Below are 21,537 nucleotides of genomic sequence, written 5' to 3' on the forward strand. Positions count from 1 at the left end.
AAAATAATTTATCAAAATTAGCACAGGATGGAATCGAACCACCGACCTTCGGGTTATGAGCCCAACGCGCTACCTCTGCGCCACCGTGCTTAATTTTTAATTGATAAGAAATTGTAAATATTTAGTTTATTTAAAAGGCATTGCAAGACCCTTACATGTCTACTGCTACAAAAAAAATATCGAATACAGATGTAAATATTACTATAAGAATCTTAAAAGCTCTGGGTAAACATAAACCATTTGGAATATTTAGAAAATTTATTATGATACAAGTTCTTAAGAATTTAAAGCAGCCTAATGTTATATCAGCAGATGATATTTGGAAGTTTTTGTATTCTCGTTACGATAGGACAAAATTTGATACTTTAGCGAATATTAAATACAAATTAAGAAAATTTTCTTATGATGATTGCAAATAAACTTTTTCTAAAATTTTTATATTATTACAATACAAAGTATATTAAATTAATTGTTACAAGCTATTAGAATTATTTTTATAAGCATTTGAATGATAGCATATTCTAGTGTTTTTGCTGTAAAAATTTAATTTTTAAACAAGACTCATTTACAACTCACTTCTTTTTTGTGAATGTACAAACTTTTGACACAAAAGTTTTAACATTCAAATAGGATTTGAAAATGCAAGTTAAACGTTAATACTTGTTGTATTATTTAAATGAATTTTACCATTTATAAAGATTTTAATTTATATAAGGCTTATTTAACTATAATGTATTAAAATAATGTAGAAGCTAAACATTTTGCTAATAAAAACTAGGCAAACGTTCTCAGGGAAGAATCACAAAATTAAATATAATAAGTCTGATATATTTTTATTAAACGATGTCAAGAAGACAATTATAAATATTGTATTCAGGTCTTTAGACTGATTTGAAGCAAAAGAAGTTGTAGAAATAAATAATTTATTCGGCGAATTCTGTTTCTCTAAAGTCATGATACCCTTCTTGGAAATGTTTTTCTTAATTTATTCTTGAGAGCTGTCAAACAAACATACTATTGTTATCAATTAATGTCGGCACTATTTAGGTTGTCTAAAACCTTTTTTGTTTAATCAAAATAGTTTAATTTATAAATTAATTCTTGCTCTGGAAAGATTGAAAATTTACTCGAATCAAGGGAGAAATATAGTTTATCTACTAACAAATATTTTCGTTAAATTTTAAAAAAGTCTTTTTTAAACTATAAATACTGTTAAATTAAAAAGAGAATTCTTCTCTACTTGGTGTTTATTAAAATACTATAAAATATTAAAATTACTATTAAATTGAGACATCTAATGTAAAGAAATGCATTAAGAAAGACTAAATTATAATTAAGAAAGTATTAAAATCATAGGCAGAAAAAAGATTAAAAAAAATTCCAATAAACTTTTAGCACTTTTATTTAACTAGCTTGTCTAAACAATTTTTAACAAAGCTTAAATTTTATATATGCTTGTATTTCTTCTAAATCTATATTTCGTCTTTATTGTTATAAATCATAACAACTCTTTATAATATCAATAAAACTAGTTTAATAAAGCTATTTCATAATTTTTTAGTAATTTTCATCTTGTTGTTGTATTCTAGTCATTTTGTATCCCTTATGAGCCAACAATCACAAAGCCTTTTATTACACGCAGCTGCCATTTATGCACTTTTTACTGTGTATGGAATTTACCAGGAAAAAATTTCACATGAATATAAAAACATAAAATATTCATCTTCACTTCTTCCCATGTTCCTACACAGCCTTGGTGGAATATTAGCTAGTAAATATTCATTATCCTATAACAATCAAAAGAAGTCTAATTATAATAGTAAGCTTATTATAAAATATATTATTCTTTCTATATTAACAATATTATCCAGTCAGTTTTGGTCTTTATCTCTTAACTATCTTTCTTATCCTACATTAGTTGTATCTAAGTCTTGTAAGTTATTAAGTATAGCTCTTATGAATTTTATTATTTATAGAAATAAATTAACAAAGCAGAAATATTTTAACTTACTACTAACAACAATAAGTGTGTTATTATTTGCGATATCTGACACTAAAAAGAGCAATTTTTCATCTAATAGTTATAAACGAGTAATATTATTGTTTTTTAATTTAGCACTAGAAGGATTTATAAGTGTATTACAAGATAGAATATTTAAAGAATACAGAATATCTTCTTTAGATATGATGTATTCATTCAATTTAGTAAGATTTATATTATCTGTTATTTTATTGATTTTTACAAGATCACTTGTTTCTTCTCTAAAATGTATTTTTACAAATGTACATTTTTTCTTGGACCTTTTAGTTTCTACTGCTACTAACGTATTAGGTCAAGTATTTGTATATTCTATGATAGAAAAATTTGGTACACTAACACTAAATACAGTAAATGTTACCAGAAAGATGACTTCTATAATTATATCTGTTCTTCTTTTTGGACATTCATTATCTTTTATACAAGGAATTTCTATTATTGGTGTTTTGTTATCTATTTTCTTAGAATTTAACAATAAGAGAGAAAAAATTAAAAAAATTTAAATGTAAAAAAGTTTATTTTAAAAATAAAAAAACGATGATTGTTTTCTGTTTTAAATAATAAGTTTAAAACACTATTTTGGTAAATTTATTTTATTTAAATTTTTAGTATTTTTTTTAAATATAAATTTTTGCTATGCATAATTTGACAATTAACTAATTTAATATCATAAAAAACATATGTAATCTTTAAGTCTAAAAATACTTATAATGTTGATAACAAATTAAAAAATATTTATCGTGTTATCTTAAAAATATAAGTTTGTTGCCTAGCAAGACATTGTAAATAAAATATATTAAAAAATATAAATATTTATAGAATTCCATTTCTTGTTTTATTTTAAATATAACCTAGATTTATTTTATATTAAATACACTATAAGCTTCTTTACAAATGTATTTTAATAGTTTATCAACTCAATTTAAATAAAAAATAAAAACTTATTAATTTACAAAAAAGTATAATTTTATATTAAAAATACGCATAAACATCTAATATTGCATAGATATAATATTTTTAAACATTTATTGACCTACTATTTCATTTTCTAGCCTATTCTTCTTTAAATCGGTAAGATTTATAGTAGATTTAACAAGTTCACAAAGGTAAATGTAACTTGAATAAACTTCTAGGTTGTCATTCAAACTAGGTACAGAATTTAATATTTCTTGTAATAAATTTAGTATTTCATAATTATATTCCTTTTCATCGTTTATTATTGCCTCTAAATAATTCTCAATAACACTTAAACAATTAAAATACACATACATTGAATTTTTTATAATATTAATATTTTCTCTTAAACTTCCCGCTGATTCTACACGTGCATCTCGAATTAGATTTTCTACTCCCACCTCCTCTGCTTCTTCCGCTTCAATTTTACTATTAATGTGTATAAAATCTTTTTGTTTATTTAATTTAAATACTTGTATTGGTAAATCAAAATCATCTGCATGAATATTAATAATCACAAGATATGGATTATCTATTACTTTTAAAAAGGATCTAGTAATTTCTATATCATTTTTATACATTTTTGGACCAGTGTGGTACCATCCTACAATAACCTCCTTAGAATTTACTTTATGGAACAATTCATACATGTTCTGTAAATATGACGTGTCATAAAACCATCCATTTTCATTTTCTTCAAATGGAATTGCAAAACTGTTTGTAATATGTATCTCGTCAGATACTTCTCCCAATAAAACGCCTACCACTCTATCAGCATCTAGTCTTTTATAATGATCAACAGCAGAAAGTAAAACAAGTGGGTGTACAATAACAGTAGAATTTCTAATAATCCTACTTTCTTGTGTTTTTATTATATTTTCCATTTTAAGGGTGCATATTTGTTTACTTCAAAATATTAAAATAATATTTTATGCATAGAAAATTAACATAAAAATTCATTTTTTATTTATATGCTTCTTACATAAAAGACAATATAAAGCCATTTTATAAAGCAATTAATACGCTTCTTACATAAAAATCCATTTTTTATTTTACATGCTCCTCGCATTAAAATTTCATTCTTTTTTTTTATAAATTTACTACTAATGTACAAGCCTTTACATAAAACAATTTATTTTTTATTCATAAGCTCTCCACGAAGGATATTATAAATCTTTATTTTCTTTTTTAACAAATTAATTTTCGTACAATAAGTTACACTTTTAATATAATTTTTATCTTCAACATCTAAAAAATAAAAATTATTAAATCTGCATAAAATAATAATAATAAACTGCTCCGAAATTTCTAACAAAAGATAAATTAAATAGTACAAAACATAAAAAATATAATAAGGCATAATATTAATAAATGTAAGTATTAAAATACTGAATAATATAACACCAATAATAATTTGATCTACATTTAAAGTAATTTTATCATATCTTTTTTTTACTACATTATACGATTTATCACTAAATAAGCTTAATAACTCAATTAATGTATTTAAATTAAATTTATAAATTTTAAATATAAAATTTATACCAATTTTCATTAATACTTTATCTAAGTTAGTTACTAGAGAAATAATATAAAAATATTTAAAAAGCATAACCTGGCACTGATTTATACTTTCAAATACTAGTGCAAGATTTTTCTTAATAATTGTATTTTGTTTTAAACCCATTGGCTGATTTTTAATATAAAAAATGGCATATACAGGCAAGTTAATAAAAATAACATACATGTAATTTTTCATAAGAAAGCGTAATAAGACAGAGAAAAAATATGAAAAAAATAGTTCATAGGATCCAAAAAAATAAAATCTGCATTTAAATAAATTATTTATGCATGTCCTTTTTTCATTAATTATTTCTACTTGTGCATTTTGAATTATCAACTTTGTTAATTTAAAGAACTGCATCTCAAATGTGTCTTTGTTTTTATTTGTAAGTGTATACTTAACATTGTTATCGTATATGTTAATAGATAATATATTTTTTACTTGTTTTGTAAAATTTATTCTGATTTTTCCCTGGTTACAACAGAAATAAAATACAGTATTCTTGTTTACTTTTTTATCGTATAAGTTATACTTCCCTTTGATAATTACAACCTTATTAAACATATAAGGGTTATGTACTATAAAATAAACAAAAAATACATAAATTAATTAGAATTTTTATGTTATGTAATTTAATATTGCTCACACAAAATTCGACACAATTTTATAAATTTTTTAATCAAAAAAATAAATAAAGCAATAAATAATTAAACTTTGTATCTAACTTTTTAATGCAGCTTTACCTTATTCTGCAATAAAAAAATCATCAAATTTAAATTTTATATATAAGTTTATTTCCTATATTATTCTTTAGATAAACCCTTTCTTTAATAAATAGAATAAAAAGACATGGTAACCATTTTTATATTTAAAAACAATTAAATTTTAATAAATATATAAAATTCTATATAAATAAATCCTGTTAAATGAATCATGTCCTTAAGTTATAGTTATGTTTTACTTCATAATATGCAAGAATAAATTAGAAATGTTATTTAAGATATATAATTTGTTTTTTATCTTTCTTTACGATCGATTAAATTATTGCTTTTTAGGTCTTCTAGCGAAAACTGCCTACCATAACTATTTTTTAAAATAAGGGTTTAAAAATTAAATATACGTGCGAAAAATAAGCTTTGCATTAGAAAATATCGGCAGGTAGGCAGTTTGCGCTTAAAAAGCAAAGTTGTTTTAAATTAAAAACCAAGCAATTTTGGTGCATATATGTCTTTTTTTCCTATTTTATCTACAACACCAATCTTTATTTTAAGATAAACTTTTTCAAAATTTAACCTCGAATGAAGATTGGTGTTATAGATAAAGTCTTTTTAGATATGCATGAATTAAAAATATTTCTTCTAAACTATGAATTATTCAACTTAATATACTTTGTGAAAGTTGTGGGAGCGAATGTACTATGTGCAGGTAGACTGATTCTAGTAGCAAAATAACATATAGGTGTAAAAAAGCATTGCCAAAAAAGATATTCATTGTTTGGATCGACAATGCCACCAACTAAAGTCGTGCATTTGATCTATTTTCTACTTCTAGATGTTAACTACAATCAACTTACTCATTTTTATTTTTTTGTAGATTCAACTATTTCAAGGTATAGAAACCGCCTCATTGATTGTGTTAAACACTATATAATGCAAAGACTTATCATCCTGGACGGAGAAGGAGTAATTGTTGAAGTAGATGAAAGTGTTTTATCACTATAAGGCATTATTCGAAGCTTCACACGTACGGATGATGACACTAAAGATACGTTATGAGTTTTTTGAGGAGTAGATCGAACAGATGCCAAAAATTTTTTTTTGTTAGGACTTGCCAACTGAGACATACAGTCTTTAGCTTCATCTATGAGTAGACTGATTTTACCTGCTAGTATTGTAAATACAGATAGTCATCAGTCGTATCCAGCAGCTACTAGAAATCTTGGACTTGACCATAACGTTGTTAATCACGCAGAAAAGTTTTGTGCAAGTGATGGGACACATACCAACAATATTGAGAGGTTTTGGGTTCATATGAAAAGCTCAATGAGAAAAGAATACGGTGTAAAGCATTCTAGCATAAACGAATGGCTTATTCAATATACCATTTAAAGAAGATATTTAATGAATAAAAAACCCGAAGAATTTTTTGAAACTTATATCAAAATACTGCGATTATTTTTTCAATTAAATAAATAATTCTTTTTTCACCCTTTTTTCTTTTTTCATATGGTAAGCAGTTTGCGCTAGAAGACCCGCTATTTTTATTACAAAATTCGCATTTAGAAATTTTTTAAAGAGATAAATCATTTTTTATAGCAATAGTATCATCATTGATCTGTACATATGCCTGTATTTGATTTATTATCTAGTCATGATTTTATTCTTTTTGTAAAATTGCAACATTAAGCTATCTATTCTATTAAGATTGGAATTATTCTTGACTAAAATTTCTATAAGAAGTGTATGTTTGCTTTGCGGTTTTACTTATGCTTTTTTGCAATAATTTACAAAATTAATAAGAATAAAACTTTTACATGTAGATGATTTTTTTAGATATTCTATATTTAACGAAGTTGAAATTAATTTTAGTATGCCTACTTATATTATTAGTTGCTTTATTTTCACATGATATTTAAATAGTATGCTGTTTTAGTAACACACTTCTTACGTATTTTTTTATATCAAGAAATAATAATTGCTTAATTTTTATTTAAGCATCTTTAATTGCTCATTAAAAATCTAGTTTTTTAAAATGTTTTTAAAAGTAAATAAATTATTCATTTCATTCTTATGCAAAAAAGTATTTATTTTTTGCTGATAAAATTTCTCTGAACAATTTACAGTTTAACTTTTGAATTTTTATTCCCTTAGATGCTTACATTTAAAGACAAGATTGAGCTTCTAAAAAAAATAAAAAAAGAAAAAATAGATCTATCAGACATAGATAAATATATTGAATACCTGAAGCAAAAATCTTTAGTTGAACCAATTTTCAAGAAGATAATTACATTTCTTATCGATTTAGATGTAGAAATTAATTCTATTTATGAATCTATTTCTGAAGAAGATTGGGATGATATTATGTTTGAATATGACACACCAATAGAAAAACCTTTGTATGGACTTATAAAAGAAAAAACAAGAATTTTTATTGATGCTTATAGAAAAATAGATCAAATTATTACAAAACTTAATGTAAATTTTTTACTAGATTGTTTTTCTTTGATTCCACTTTGTAAATCTAACAGTGTGCAATTTTTATTTTTTCGGCTTGGCTGTTACAAACCAAGACCTGTCTTATGTTTTCTACTAGAAAATATAAAATCTAATCCTATTATTTATATACCTTATTTTACATCTTTTGTTGCAAGATGTAAAATTAATTCTAAAAATGCAATATTGCAATACATTAAATATGTAGAAAATTTAAAGGTTGGTACAAGTTTTAATTATATTTTGGCTTCACAAGGATTGATGTATATTTGTTGCTTTAAAAATGAATTTATTGATCAATGTAAACAAATTTTTGATAAAGTGTTTAGTAATAATATTTATATGAATATGAATCCAACAATAGTTGAAACGTTTTGCAAACATGTCAATTATGATATTAAAATGTTTAAGACATTAGATAATCTTTCACTTTTTTATTTTCCATTTGACAAATCGCCTTTTGATGCTATACATGAATTATATGCGGAAAATTATTGCGAATATAAAAAATAAAATATTTAAGAGTTAAATTTTGGTTTTTTTGATACTTGTGTGTAATTATTGTTAAAATTATATTTGATATTTTTAGATTAGGCTTTATTAATTTAATATTTGTGTGCGAATTCTGTAAAAAATATATTTAAAAATTAGGTTGCTTCTTTTGTATCTGTCACTTTATTGTAAATTTTCTGTAAAATATTTAAGATTTTATTTATTTTATATGTCACTTGAGAGTAAATCCTATAAGAAATATTAATTTTATTTTTATTCGTCAAATTTTATTTACCTAAAATTTTTTTCTCTCCTTTTTTAAATGAAGTATTTTTATATCGAAGATGGCTTACCTTTTTATTATTCTCTTTTACACCTTACAATATGGGCTTGTTTGAATTATCCATTTATCTACGGGATATTTCTTTTTTTAATGTTATCTATAGAATATTGTTTAGACCTGTACAAAAGAGAAAAAGAAAGGATTTTTTTTGACTTACAAGCCAACATCGATTAATATTTTTGTAAAATAAATTTTTTATTTTTTAAAAGTTAGCCCCCCAATTTTAAAAATGGCAAAAGTGAATATTCCAATTCCCAACGACTTTGTAAAGTTGATTTTAATAAGTCAAGGACATCTTGGAGGAATTAAAACTTCTAAACTTATGGAGAGATATGTGTTTGGAACACGAAAATTAGAGAATATAAAAGTGATTGATATTGAAAAGACATGGGAGAAATTTATATTGGCTGCTAGAATGTTCTGTAGTCTTAAGCATCCCAGTGATGCTGTTGTAGTTTCTACTAAAACTTTTGGTAGAAAAGGTGTCTTAAAATTTTGCGAATCGACTTGTGCGACACCGGTTATCGGGAGATTTATTCCAGGTACGTTTTGTAATAACCAAGTAAAAAGGCCATTAGAGCCCAGAGTTCTTATTGTATCAGATCCTTTTGCCGACAAACAAGCAGTTATTGAAGGATCACACGTGAATTTACAGACAATTGCTTTTTGTAACACCGATAACGACGTATCTTTTGTAGATATTGTTATTCCAATGAACAACAGATCCCCAGTTTCTATTTCTGCTGGATTATTTATTTTAAGTAGATTAATTAGATTTATGAAAACAGGAGAACCATTAGATGAGAATATGAAAGAAGTAGAATTATTTATTTATAGAGATCCTATTGAATTAGAAAAATTAGTTGAGGAGCAGAAAATAATTGAAAATGCTAATATTACAATTGGAGAGCAAGAGCTGTATGAACAAGAAGAATTTGGAAACAAGGCAGGCTGGGGAATAGAACCATCACTTGTTTCAACAGAGGCAGTTTCCGAATTTAGTGATAATTGGAAGAATTAAAAAATTTATTTAATCATTTTTTACTTTTTAAGATTTAATGTTAATTTTTTTTCTAAAGTTGTGCCCTTATGAAGTCTATTCAAATAAGTCAATTAAAGGAAGAAGGCTTTTCTTGTATAGATCTTATAGAGAGTACACTTTCACTTTCTAAAACTGATATGAATCTAACATTAAATGAAATAAAAGAAATGTTAGCTGATGTAGAGGGTTTACGAGAAGCCTTGTTTTTTAAACAAGAGAAATTGTCAGGTCAACTTAGAGCTGTAAAGGATAAAATAAATGAAAATCAAATTTTAGATCTGCATAAACAACTGAAATCTTTAAAACTTGATTCACTAGGAGAGACCAAAATAGTGTTACAAAGAAATAAAGAAATTTTTGAACTTAAATTATTAAACAGGGTTTTAAGATATACCATTGAAGTTGAAAAAGATAACTATAATGTTTTAACTGCTTTAATTAAAAGTGAAGATAAAGATGATTGGAATTTTTTATGTTTTTACTTAAAAAATACACTGGAATTTTTTAGCGGAGAGAGGAAAGAACACTTACTAAAAATATCTAAAGATATTCAAGATAAACTTTTAAGTGTATTTGAAGAATCAAAAAAAATTAATAACAAGACGATGATGAAATCTGCTATTACTGCTTTAGATGAACTTGATAATAATCACACACTTTTACAAACATATATTTACGATATGGAAATATTTCAAAAAAAATATTCAATGAGTCATCCACATTGTGATGAAATAGACATTGAATTGTACGATGAAGAAAATAATAGTTTTTTGGTTTTTATTAATGATTTAAAGATTTCATATCAGGAAAATTTACTAGATATATCTGAAATATTTAATAATTATGAAGAAGCATACAAAATCATAAATATAAAGATCTTTGATGATCTTATTTTTCCAAACTTAGACAATTTTCTACAAGGCACTATTCCTTTTGTATATTTATTTTCTGTAGAAAGTGCATATAAAAATATTTATAATTTAGGGATTTTTATAGAAAGTGTATCAGTAAATTTTAGTAGTAAAGCAGTTCATGACGAATTTGTTAATAAATATTCTGCAATGTGCATTGATGAAGAAAGAGCTTATTTTATAGAAATTTTTAATAAACTTGTGTATGGCAGTAAAAGTATAACAAGGTATGTATATAAAAATGAAACTATTGTATTTTCTAAAGATTATAATTATATTATAAACGTGTTAGTGTATTTAATTAATACATTTTATTTTAGAAGTGTATCATTTTATAATGAAGAAGATATATCTGATATGTGTATATTTTATGGTGAATACTTAAGTAAATTTTTAGAAGTAGTTTATGATGATATACAAAAAAAATTAGAAGCAATTTATCAGATACAACAAATAACATTAAGAATTAAAAATTGTTTTAAGGATGATTATTACAAGCTAGATAATTTTATAAAAAAATCTGATAAATTAATAAATAATGCATTAGATTGGGAGATTGATCAATGTAAAGGCCGTATTAAACAATTTATTGGACAAATATTGTTTTATAGGCCCGAATCAGATCTTCTTGTACTTGAATATTTAAAAAAAGAGGTTTTTGAATCTAAAAAAATCAAAGGACAACCACAGACAGATTTTATAAGAAAAATTTACAATATTGCATATGAAAATCTTAAGCAGAAAATTTTTCAACTTAAATTCTCAATTTCACAGAAAAAAAATTTAATTAACTTTAATAAAAAGTTTATACAAACTGTTACACTTACTGGAGATTATCAAATTATAGCAAATTATAAATATCTTGAAAATTTAGTTATATTAATTACAGTTGATAAATCAACAATTAAAGAAATCTACGACAGTTTAAAGTACAAAATTAATAAAAATGATTTGAAAAAGGCTATGAAGTGTCGCAATGAAAAAGACACTGTTTAGATGACATAAAAAAACTTATTTTGTATTTTTAATTTAATTGTGTGGTAGCAAAAAAATCAGATTTAATAAATAAATAGTACACTTTAATTTACAAAAATGTAATTTAATACGTAATACGCAAGCTATTATAAAGTATGTAAATAAAAGTTATATAAATTTATTACATGTTTAATTAAAATATTTTTGTGTATTAAAGAAGTTTATAATCTGTGATTTTTTGTGTTCATCGTCAGAAATAATATTCTCAATTTCATCGGAAAACGATCTTGTTCTAAATATTTTTTCTTCTACGAATTTATTTTTAAATTCATCAAATAATTTATTTGAAATTTGTGCTTGCTTACAAAAATTTTTTTCTGCTTGACTCAAAACAAATTCGTAATCTATCTTATTGTCTTCATTTTTTTCTATTTTATTTAAATAATTCTCTTTATAAATTCCATATATAAAATTTTTATACTGTGATAAGGTAAGGTATTCAAGTATAAATTTATATTTGTCTATATCTACATATTTACTCATCTTTTTCTCAAAACTTTTAGTTTTTTCTACATCTATGAGCTGTTTATCAATAATAATTTTTTTACGATATTTTCTCATTCTCAAAATATTTCCATATCCTTTTAATATGGCATTTTTTGCTTTTAGATCTATTTCTTCATCACTATCTGTAAATTCCATGTCTTTTATTATTTCTTCATAATCATTCATAAATTCTACATCAAAATCTTGTCTGTTATTCATATAAATAGATATGTTACTTCTAAAAGGATTACTAGTTCTTTCAAATACTTTATTTTTAGTAATAATATTATTTTTAATATTAAATAAATTGTAAAAAAATAATTCTACTTCTTCTTGTGTTTTTGTACCAACAGATTTACTTAATGATTCCCAATTTCCTATGCCATATTTTCCTAAACCATTAAAAAATATTAATTCTTCTAAAATCGTCCAATCGTTATTCAATTTTTTTGTGCATAAAAAAACACGATACTCGTGCGAATTTTTGTGTGAACTTATTTCTAGACGATCGTAAAAACAAAAAATACATAAATCGATTTTGCACAGTATACATTGAAATATTGGTTCTTCTTTTATGGATAAAAAACAGATATCACAGATTACAGTAAGAATGTTGGTATTACCAAAATTTGAAATGGCCATACAATAAGGGGAATAAATATTTATTTAATTATATTGATTAACTAACTCTTTTAGATGTATATAAAAAAAATAAATATTACTGAAGGGGCGATAAGACTGTTTACTGGATTTATAGCTTTCATTTAGATTATAATAAAAGTCTGTATAAAGATTTCCAAGTGTATAAGTAGCAATGCTTTGCACAATTTGTTCGTATCGTATAGATAAACATTACAAAAATTATTAGCTTAGTATTTGACCTTTTTAAATAAAATTTGTTTTTATATATTTTTTATGTAAACTTAATTTTGTTTAATCGTCGGCAAGAAAAAAAACATGTAAAGCAAATGAGAAAAATAAAATTATCTTTTAAAAGATATCATAAACTGAACTTAACGTCTTGACTTTGTCTTATCTTTACTCAACGTTTAAACTTTGTCTGCCTTTAAATCTCATTGAATATTAAAAGGTACATTTTATGTTTTTACTGTAAAGTTTAATTATAATAATCTAAAATTTTAATAAATAATTATAAATTAATATTTTATTAATTTTTAAAAAACTATATTAGAATTAAATAAAAAAGTATAAAATCTAGACTGGTGATCTACAAGTCTATATACGGAATAATTAAAAAACAATTAACAATTGTTTTTCTTGTAAGCACAAGTATTACATTATGATGATAATATTTTTAAATAAAAATTTAATCAAAAATAATAATCTCATCATTATTTCGCATCCATATACCACAGCTCTGAAAATCTGCTATGACGTCTTCTACTTCACTTTTAGTGTAAAACCCATCTGTTGCTCTCCATAAATCATCTAATTTTACATATTTCTTATTGTCTTCCTCTTTGTAAATCAGAGACATGATAATTAAATAGATCTTTCGTTTAATCGGTACATTTTCTGCTTTTTTAGTTTGTGTAGGTATTTTAGTAACTTCCATTAATCGTAATGTTTCATCAACATCATAGTCATTAACCTGATCAGACAACCTACATCTTGCATGTGCTAATGAAAGCCTTATAAGGGATAGTAAATACCTTGGTGTTACAAAATCATTTTCTTTTCGCGCCAAAATGTACGCATCGAGAAATCTTTTCGATAAATTTGAGGGAATACAAGGATTAAATGTTTTGGCTTTTTCAATAAATTCTCTTATGTCTCGGTAATTAATACTTGTAGATTCTTCATCATTGAAATGTAAAGAAGTTACATGTTCGGCTAAAGCTTCATCTTTTTCTAAGTCTGCATCATCTTTTAGCACAACTAAAATATCAAATCTAGAAAGTAAAGAACAAGGTAAACCAACATTATATTCTACGCTATACCGTGGATCGTATTTTCCTTTTATGGGGTTGGCCGCTCCCAATATTGAACACCTAGCATTTAAAGTCGTATTAATACCCGCCTTGCTAATAGAAACACTCTGTTGTTCCATAACTTCATGAATACTAATTCTGTCGTATTCTCCCATTTTATCTAATTCATCAATACAACAGATACCCATGTCTGACAAAACTAAAGCACCTCCTTCAAGTATAACTTCATTAGTAATAGGATCTTTAGCAACAGAGGCTGTCAATCCTACACCACTCGATCCACGTCCAGTCGTATAAATACCCCGTTTACTAATTTTTACGACTGTTTTTAATAACTGACTTTTTGCAATTCCAGGATCTCCCAACAACAAAACATTTATATCTCCACGTATTTTCATACCATCTTTTTTCGTTTTAGTTTGCGCTCCCACCATCATTAACAATAAAATTTTTTTAACATCCTCCATCCCAAAAATTTCGGGAGCAATGCTTTTTACAAGGTGATTTATTTGAAAGTTAACAATGTTACTGATGTCTTTATTAAATTCCATTTTGGTTGTTTGGATATCTGTAGCTAGAATATATGTATCAGTAAGTAAACCAGCCTTGAGTTTTTTTAGTCCATAATAAGGCTTAGGCATAAAAATTCCTCCAACGACAACAACATCTCCTGGTAAACATTTTTCAGTTGTTGTTCCATAACACTCAATTTTTATCATCCTAGGTATGCATCCATGAGGAACATCTCCCGTCAATTCTTGTATCACTAGACTTTGAAATTTCAAAAATTTACTTCCTCTTGTCACTAAAATTAAAGTCCCTTTAACTTTCTTAATTCGACATTTATCACTAGAACACTCTTCTAACAAATCAAAAACATCTCCTTCTATTTGTTGAAATATTTCAGAACCACAACTCTCGCAAATATATGTAGCAACTTTTATACTTGGTTTAACTTGACTAATTTTAGTAACAACACCACTTACTTTTATTAAAGAACCAATATTCTCTGATTTTATCTGTCGGACAGTCATAATTTTAGAATGTGTTCTAGGTATCAAATTTAAAAAATAGTTTCTAAGTAAAAATGACGGTAAAAAGTCAGTAACCTGTTTATCAGGAAACTTTTCTTTAAATCTAGATATTCGGTGATAAAAAAATACATCTTCGTCATTATCTCCAATTAAATAATCACCTTCTGTGAATAAAATGTTATCAATAACTTTGTAAAATAAATTTAAATAAGAGAATGCATTCATTTCAATTCTCTCTACAATACCAGTTTCATCAAAAATAGAAAGATCGTCTAAATTTACTTTTATACACTGTTTGTGCTCACGAATCTGTTCCAAATATGTGTGTTCATTATTTTCATTAAAAAAAACAATAAATTTGTGAATAAGTTCGGTATCAGTATTGTAATTTATATCAGATTCAAAAGCTTTTAGATCTGTAAGTTTATTCATATGAAGGGTAAAAAAGAATTTAAATAAACCCATAATATGTCTAGTGATTTTAAAGATATAAAAAATATTTTTAATAACGAAAATTTAGCAGAGAATACAAATTTAAATGGTTGCGAAGAAGTAAATTTAGAGTGCACAGAAAAACTATTATTAGAAAAAATAGATATTAAATATTTTAGAAATAATCCTGACTATATTACAAAATGGCAGCAGTATTTCTACAATCATGACTGTGATGTAAAAATCTTATTTTTAATGAAATATAAAAAAATTTCTGCAGATTATCATTGGCTGTATTTGGAGCTATCAAAATTTTTTGCACTTAAAGGCAAAACTGACATATCGGTATTTATTCTAGAAGATGCTATTAATAATGGTGTGTACGATGACTGTATTCTAAAAAAAGAACTAGAATTGTATTGTGAAATAAGCCCTGCTAAATATAAAGAGGCATACAGGTACTTAAATCCAACAGGGTTTTTAGCACTAGGTAAAATATGGAACGAAATTCGTATTGAATATTTTTACGATACGAAAATATATTCTAAAGGTTTTTCTTTTGAAGAATTTAGAATGCAATTTTATAAAATGAAAAAAATAGGAAGCTTAAACACACAATTAGAACTTTATAAACGTAAAAAGGAAGAACATAGTAAACATGATATTGTAAAAAGATTTAAAAACAATCAAAAGTGTTTTTCTAATGTACAATATAGCCTAAGTTATATTAATTTGATGGATTGTTTCCGAAAAAAATATTTTAAAAAAATGTTGTGCGATTTTGATGCAACACTTGAATTGAAAAATTTGAATTTTTATAAAAAAGTCTTGAAATGTTCGACTTCTTACAACAAAGCCATAAAATGTGATACTGAAAATTTGTTACAAAACACAGAGAATACATCTTTTAATCTTATATCAAGACGCAAAGATGAATTTTTAATTAGTTTTGAAGATTGTTTTGAAAAAGCGCCTGATATTATTAAGTTAAAATTAATTTATGAAGTGTTTACATTTTCAATCTGTAACAAAATATTAATCATTGATTTAAAAGATATATATTTCACTTCGGATTTTTTAATATCTTCTTATAATCTAAATGCACAACCTTTCGACCGGAATTTTGCACTTTTGCTGCTTTTTAAATCCTTTAAATGTTTTATAGACGAATCTTTAATGATTAACTTCAATTATGAAGTTTTTTTAAATGACATAGAAGAATTACTACTATTACATGATATTCAACATAAATTTCTGAAATTTAAACTTTATATTTATGAAATTACACTTTCAAATTGTTTAAATTCCGATTTCCCAGCCCTAAAATTTATTTACTAATGCTATTTAAAAAGTATAATAAAAAACTGTTTGTTTGTTATTCTAAAAATCAGTAGATATCATGTTTTTAGTGTTTTTATGTACCCCATGGATTTGCGTTTATTTCTTAAAGATATTTTTAGAGTTATCCAGTTCACTCTGTACCCAATGTTACAACTTTATGCATATTTTGTTCTTATAGGTTTATATTGTTTAGAACAAAAAAAATTTGATGGCTGGAGTACCCTCTTAATATTTTTTTTCTACCATTTATTAGCTACAACTAAGGTTATTTTTTATATGAAACTATTAATTAATGAAGGTAAGAGCACTATAGAAATATTTCCTGTTATAACAGATACTAATCAAAAATTAGATTTAAAGGGTGTAAACATATTTTGTGAAGAAGAGATTATTTTAAAGAATGTACAGAAACTTAAAAATTGTTCAATTTGTAGAACGTATAAGCCACCGCGAACACATCACTGTTCGCTTTGTAACAGATGTTATTTAAAATATGATCATCATTGTGCCTTTTTAGACACGTGCATAGGATTTCATAACTACAAATATTTTTATCAATTTCTTTTTTTAAATGTATTTACAGCATTATTTTTTATTATAGTGATATCTTTACAATTAAATAAAGAAATAATCACTTCTCTAAAAGTTAATTATATTGTCTCTATTGCCCTTTTAGGCAGTTTTATGCTACTAATTTCGTTTTACTTAGTATTTCATACAATAGCTATTTCGAGAAATGAAACTACTATCGAATTTAAAGCATTAAATGCTTATATTTTGGGAGATCATAGATACATTAATATTTTTCAAGAAGGACCTATTGCAAATTACAGTAACAGTAAAGATAGAAAAATTTTAAATCCATATAATTTATCATTAAAAGAAAATTGGATACAAGTTTTTGGTGTTAAAAGCCGGGATTGGTTTACACCTGTTATGTCTTCAGTAGGGGATGGTACATCATTCCCAAAAAATTACACAGATTTAGAAATGGTTTATGTTAATAAATAAAATTTATTTTTTTTAAAAATTAAATTATAAATATTTACCTACAATTCTAATGTATTCTTTAGTGGTACATAAAACATCTACAAATACTATTTTTTTAATATTTTTTTTAAAAATTAAATTATAAATATTTACCTACAATTCTAACGTATTCTTTAGTGGTACATAAAACATCTACAAATACTATTTTTTTAATATTTTTCTTAAAAAAATTACTTGTAGGATGAATATATAATTTTCTACCCGATGCAACATGCTTATAAGAACCATCTTGTTCTCTAACTGACAAATTATAGTCAAATGATTTACTAAAAATTTTTTCTAATAAGTCAACATTGCCATTTTTGTTTTTATTGAGTCCTTTAAATATTTTATACGCTTTATCAAGATTCTTTAAAGAAATTTCATTAATCTTACAAAACTCTTTTTTATCCTTAGCGTTCAAAAAATTAGAAAAAATATTAATTAAATATTTGATATCAGTTGTAAACATCTCTTTGTCTATATTTTTACCTTGTACCATATCTAAATTTTTTATAAAATTATAATTGTCGATACTTATCATTGAAACAAGCATAGAACCATAGTATCCTAGTCCACTATTTATACAGTCATCATAAAAACAACTTAAATTAAGTTCAAAAGGATATCTTAAAATTCTTATCCCTTGCTTGGTAATTTGCATATTTTCATTAATAAGCTTTTTATTGTATAAAAATTCTAAGGATCTAAATACATTAAGTTGTGTAGGATAATCTAAAAAAGAAAAGTTAAAAATATCTATTTTTTTATGTATAAGCTGAAGAATAGGTTTAGATAAATTTGCTATTAATATCTCTGGTGTCAAATTAGATAAATTATTATACATTTCTTCGGTAAATAATCTATAACATATACCGGGCCCTATTCTATTACATCTACCCAGTCTCTGATCTGCCGATTCTTTAGAAATAGGCACTATTCCAAAATAATTAATACCATCAAAAATTTTATTTTTAACAAGACCGCAATCTATAACGTATTTTATGCCGGGAATAGTTAAGGAGGTCTCGCAAATATTTGTACTCAAAATAACTTTTCGAATGGTAGACTTTTGGTAAATTTTTAATTGTTCTTCATCATTTAAACTTGAAAAAATTTTATAAACTTTAATATCTAGTATTTTTTTTAGTAAAACAAACAAATCGTTAATATCTTCTTCTCCCGTTAAAAAAACCAAAATATCTCTATTGTTATTAATTGTATAACAATCTTTATTTTTATTCGACTTGTCTAGCCAAGCTATGCTATTATTCCTAGATAAGTTTTTTACATCCTTACTCATTACTATTTCTTTAATAATATTGTATGATTCTAAAATATAATCACTAACAGAAGATTCAGAATATATAATATCGCAAGGATAGGATTCTCCTGGAATTTCAAAAAGTTTTGCATCAAAATAATTCATAATTCTTTTTGTATCAACTGTAGCACTCATTAAAATTACTTTGGATTTTGTTTGTTTTAACAAACAAAGTATCATATCCATTCTTATAGATCTTTCGTGGACTTCATCTAAAATGATGTAATCATAATTAGAATCTATTCCTTCGTGTAAAAAAGCACCATCAGTGAAAATAATAATTTTATCATCGTGTTTAATTTTTTTATTAAATCGCATTTTATAACCAACATTCTTTGTAACTTTAAAAAGTGTAGAATATAAAGACATAACAGCTATTCTTCTTGGTTCTATAACAGCAATTTTATGTTTATTATTATTTAGTAATAAAGGAATATAGGTAGATTTTCCACATCCTGTAGGTCCTTTAATAAGCACATGTTTAGAATTTTCTATGCATTTTATTATTTCGCTTGAATAATTTTCTATCAGCAAATTATATCCAAGTGGTGTACTCATCGATTTAGGGATATTAAAAATCTATAAAATCATCAGATATTATAATAAACTCACTAGATGATATTTCTTTTTCCACTTCTAAAATAGAAATACCAAAATCGTTGTCTAAAAAATCTTCGTCTGTAAGATTGTTAATATATTTATTATTTGTACTGTAAATTGTATTTTTCTGTAACTGATAAAAATTATCTTTATTTTCTGCATCTATTATTTTATTCCACATATTCTTTATAATCTTATGATTTCCTAATATTTTTTTTGCTAAATCAAGAATTAAATATCGATTTAAATACAAAAAGTAGCTAAAGTTTTTTCTTTTTATATGTTTAATGTCAAATACTGTAGGTAAAAGCTTATTTAAAACATTCCTTAGATTTTTCTTGTTAAACTTTTCAATAATTAACAGATGTATTTGGTTATCAAAATTTTGCAGCTTAACATCCGGAAAATATAGATTTCCAGATGTTTTGAATCCATTGAGATTTATTATTTTTGAACTTTGTATTTCAAAACAATTTTTAACTGTTATATTTTTTCCATTAGGGTTTTTAAGATATACAGTTATTTTATAATCTTTTGTGTTATATATGAATTCATGCATATAAAAAAAGCTATTTTAAATTTATATTTAAACATATATTGGCAATTGTAAGAAAATATCTTTAAAGTAAACAAGAAATAAATTTTTTATTATAAATTAACTATTTCAACAAGTTTTTAAAATCTGCTTTATCAATATATATAGCTATTAGTCATTATTGAAAAAATATAAAATAAGGCTACATATATAACAAATACAACTTAATTAGTTTACTTTATTTTAAGTTTAATAAATCCTAGCTAATATAAATTGAGATTATCCATCAGCAAAAAATCATTGTTTTATGTCAAATAAAAAAGAGAAATCTCTGTAGACAGAATAGAACATATTATATGTCAAAGTGTTTTCTTAAAGACATTTGATAATAATAAACTTTTAGTTTATGCAATTCTTTTTTCTAATTTACACAGTAAGAACAGTTAGAAATTATTGATTTACAGAGCTTAAGTATAAAAAGAGTAGAATTAGCTGCAAAACTTTTTATTGACTTGAGAGGTGCTACAAAGCCAATATTTAATATGTTTTAGCACATATAAAAAATACCAAATATAGTTTTAAAAACAATTTTTTTATAATTATGATTGCAAGGTAAATTCAGCTTATAAATTTACTTTCGAATTCTTTAATTAAACCATGCGAATTAATAAATCGTAATATCGAATTATTGAATTAAAATTAGAAAAATATTTAATTTAATGATATATGTTTTATTATACAAGAATAAATTTATATTATTTCTCTAAGTTTACTATATTATATAAAATGGTTTCTTATTAATGTTTTAAATGTCTAATTCTGGTATTGTTATTTTCATTTACAAATAAATTTACATAGTTTTTAAACTTTATGCATAAATTATAAAAATAAATTTGTATTACATTTATAACTCTTTTGATTTTGAATGAGTAACTTAAAGCAAATACCTTGGCACGTGTTAAGAAATTAAAAAATGTTTTACTTTTGTTTTGCTACAATATTAATTACGCTACAATAAATAAAAAACAATATTAATCATGTTTATAATAAACTTGCCTGTATGAATTCGATTTGACGTTTATATCAAAATTCACTCTGCAATAAAAACTTTAATTATTTTGTTTGTTTAGTAAAAACAAATTGTTAAATTGATAGCAAATTATTAAATATAAAATTTAAATTTAAAATTATTTTAGATCCTAATTTTATTAAA

General features: G+C 24.2%; 13 protein-coding genes and 1 non-coding gene across 14 annotated transcripts; 7 read left to right on the plus strand and 7 right to left on the minus strand.

Moving 5' to 3' along the window:
• Positions 1-18: 18 nt before the first annotated feature.
• On the minus strand, positions 19-90 carry AAJ76_800080085. Its single transcript has one exon. It is a non-coding gene; the product is annotated as a tRNA-Met (tRNA).
• A 65-nt stretch (positions 91-155) lies between these two features.
• AAJ76_800080222 (hypothetical protein) lies at positions 156-419 on the plus strand (the record flags this gene model as incomplete). Its single annotated transcript, XM_024476491.1, has 1 exon — positions 156-419. One exon carries the CDS (start codon positions 156-158, stop codon positions 417-419), a length of 264 nt encoding a protein of 87 aa, XP_024331762.1.
• Positions 420-1,605: 1,186 nt separating this feature from the next.
• On the plus strand, positions 1,606-2,541 carry AAJ76_800081672 (uaa transporter protein; the record flags this gene model as incomplete). Its single annotated transcript, XM_024476492.1, has 1 exon — positions 1,606-2,541. One exon carries the CDS (start codon positions 1,606-1,608, stop codon positions 2,539-2,541), a length of 936 nt encoding a protein of 311 aa, XP_024331763.1.
• Positions 2,542-3,063: 522 nt separating this feature from the next.
• Positions 3,064-3,876, minus strand: AAJ76_800083942 (26s proteasome regulatory subunit 12; the record flags this gene model as incomplete). The annotated part of the gene is made up of 1 exon (XM_024476493.1): positions 3,064-3,876. One exon carries the CDS (start codon positions 3,874-3,876, stop codon positions 3,064-3,066), a length of 813 nt encoding a protein of 270 aa, XP_024331764.1.
• Positions 3,877-4,124: 248 nt separating this feature from the next.
• On the minus strand, positions 4,125-5,120 carry AAJ76_800085186 (hypothetical protein; the record flags this gene model as incomplete). The annotated part of the gene is made up of 1 exon (XM_024476494.1): positions 4,125-5,120. The coding sequence occupies one exon, from the start codon at positions 5,118-5,120 to the stop codon at positions 4,125-4,127; it is 996 nt and encodes a 331-aa protein (XP_024331765.1).
• Positions 5,121-7,426: 2,306 nt separating this feature from the next.
• Positions 7,427-8,281, plus strand: AAJ76_800087493 (hypothetical protein; the record flags this gene model as incomplete). The annotated part of the gene is made up of 1 exon (XM_024476495.1): positions 7,427-8,281. The coding sequence occupies one exon, from the start codon at positions 7,427-7,429 to the stop codon at positions 8,279-8,281; it is 855 nt and encodes a 284-aa protein (XP_024331766.1).
• Positions 8,282-8,832: 551 nt separating this feature from the next.
• On the plus strand, positions 8,833-9,624 carry AAJ76_800088899 (40s ribosomal protein sa; the record flags this gene model as incomplete). The annotated part of the gene is made up of 1 exon (XM_024476496.1): positions 8,833-9,624. The coding sequence occupies one exon, from the start codon at positions 8,833-8,835 to the stop codon at positions 9,622-9,624; it is 792 nt and encodes a 263-aa protein (XP_024331767.1).
• A 68-nt stretch (positions 9,625-9,692) lies between these two features.
• Positions 9,693-11,552, plus strand: AAJ76_800089759 (metal-dependent protease of the pad1 jab1; the record flags this gene model as incomplete). The annotated part of the gene is made up of 1 exon (XM_024476497.1): positions 9,693-11,552. The coding sequence occupies one exon, from the start codon at positions 9,693-9,695 to the stop codon at positions 11,550-11,552; it is 1,860 nt and encodes a 619-aa protein (XP_024331768.1).
• Positions 11,553-11,720: 168 nt separating this feature from the next.
• On the minus strand, positions 11,721-12,719 carry AAJ76_800092785 (ada2p; the record flags this gene model as incomplete). The annotated part of the gene is made up of 1 exon (XM_024476498.1): positions 11,721-12,719. The coding sequence occupies one exon, from the start codon at positions 12,717-12,719 to the stop codon at positions 11,721-11,723; it is 999 nt and encodes a 332-aa protein (XP_024331769.1).
• A 685-nt stretch (positions 12,720-13,404) lies between these two features.
• Positions 13,405-15,495, minus strand: AAJ76_800095561 (dna replication licensing factor mcm7; the record flags this gene model as incomplete). Its single annotated transcript, XM_024476499.1, has 1 exon — positions 13,405-15,495. One exon carries the CDS (start codon positions 15,493-15,495, stop codon positions 13,405-13,407), a length of 2,091 nt encoding a protein of 696 aa, XP_024331770.1.
• A 36-nt stretch (positions 15,496-15,531) lies between these two features.
• Positions 15,532-16,833, plus strand: AAJ76_800095598 (hypothetical protein; the record flags this gene model as incomplete). The annotated part of the gene is made up of 1 exon (XM_024476500.1): positions 15,532-16,833. The coding sequence occupies one exon, from the start codon at positions 15,532-15,534 to the stop codon at positions 16,831-16,833; it is 1,302 nt and encodes a 433-aa protein (XP_024331771.1).
• Positions 16,834-16,920: 87 nt separating this feature from the next.
• Positions 16,921-17,847, plus strand: AAJ76_800096987 (dhhc zinc finger protein; the record flags this gene model as incomplete). The annotated part of the gene is made up of 1 exon (XM_024476501.1): positions 16,921-17,847. One exon carries the CDS (start codon positions 16,921-16,923, stop codon positions 17,845-17,847), a length of 927 nt encoding a protein of 308 aa, XP_024331772.1.
• Positions 17,848-17,965: 118 nt separating this feature from the next.
• Positions 17,966-19,747, minus strand: AAJ76_800099813 (hypothetical protein; the record flags this gene model as incomplete). The annotated part of the gene is made up of 1 exon (XM_024476502.1): positions 17,966-19,747. One exon carries the CDS (start codon positions 19,745-19,747, stop codon positions 17,966-17,968), a length of 1,782 nt encoding a protein of 593 aa, XP_024331773.1.
• Positions 19,748-19,760: 13 nt separating this feature from the next.
• On the minus strand, positions 19,761-20,348 carry AAJ76_8000100414 (hypothetical protein; the record flags this gene model as incomplete). The annotated part of the gene is made up of 1 exon (XM_024476428.1): positions 19,761-20,348. One exon carries the CDS (start codon positions 20,346-20,348, stop codon positions 19,761-19,763), a length of 588 nt encoding a protein of 195 aa, XP_024331774.1.
• Between the last annotated feature and the right edge of the window lie 1,189 nt (positions 20,349-21,537).

Source organism: Vairimorpha ceranae (genome assembly GCF_000988165.1).
Source record: "Vairimorpha ceranae strain PA08 1199 chromosome Unknown NODE_8, whole genome shotgun sequence".
Classification (NCBI taxonomy): Eukaryota; Fungi; Microsporidia; family Nosematidae; genus Vairimorpha; species Vairimorpha ceranae.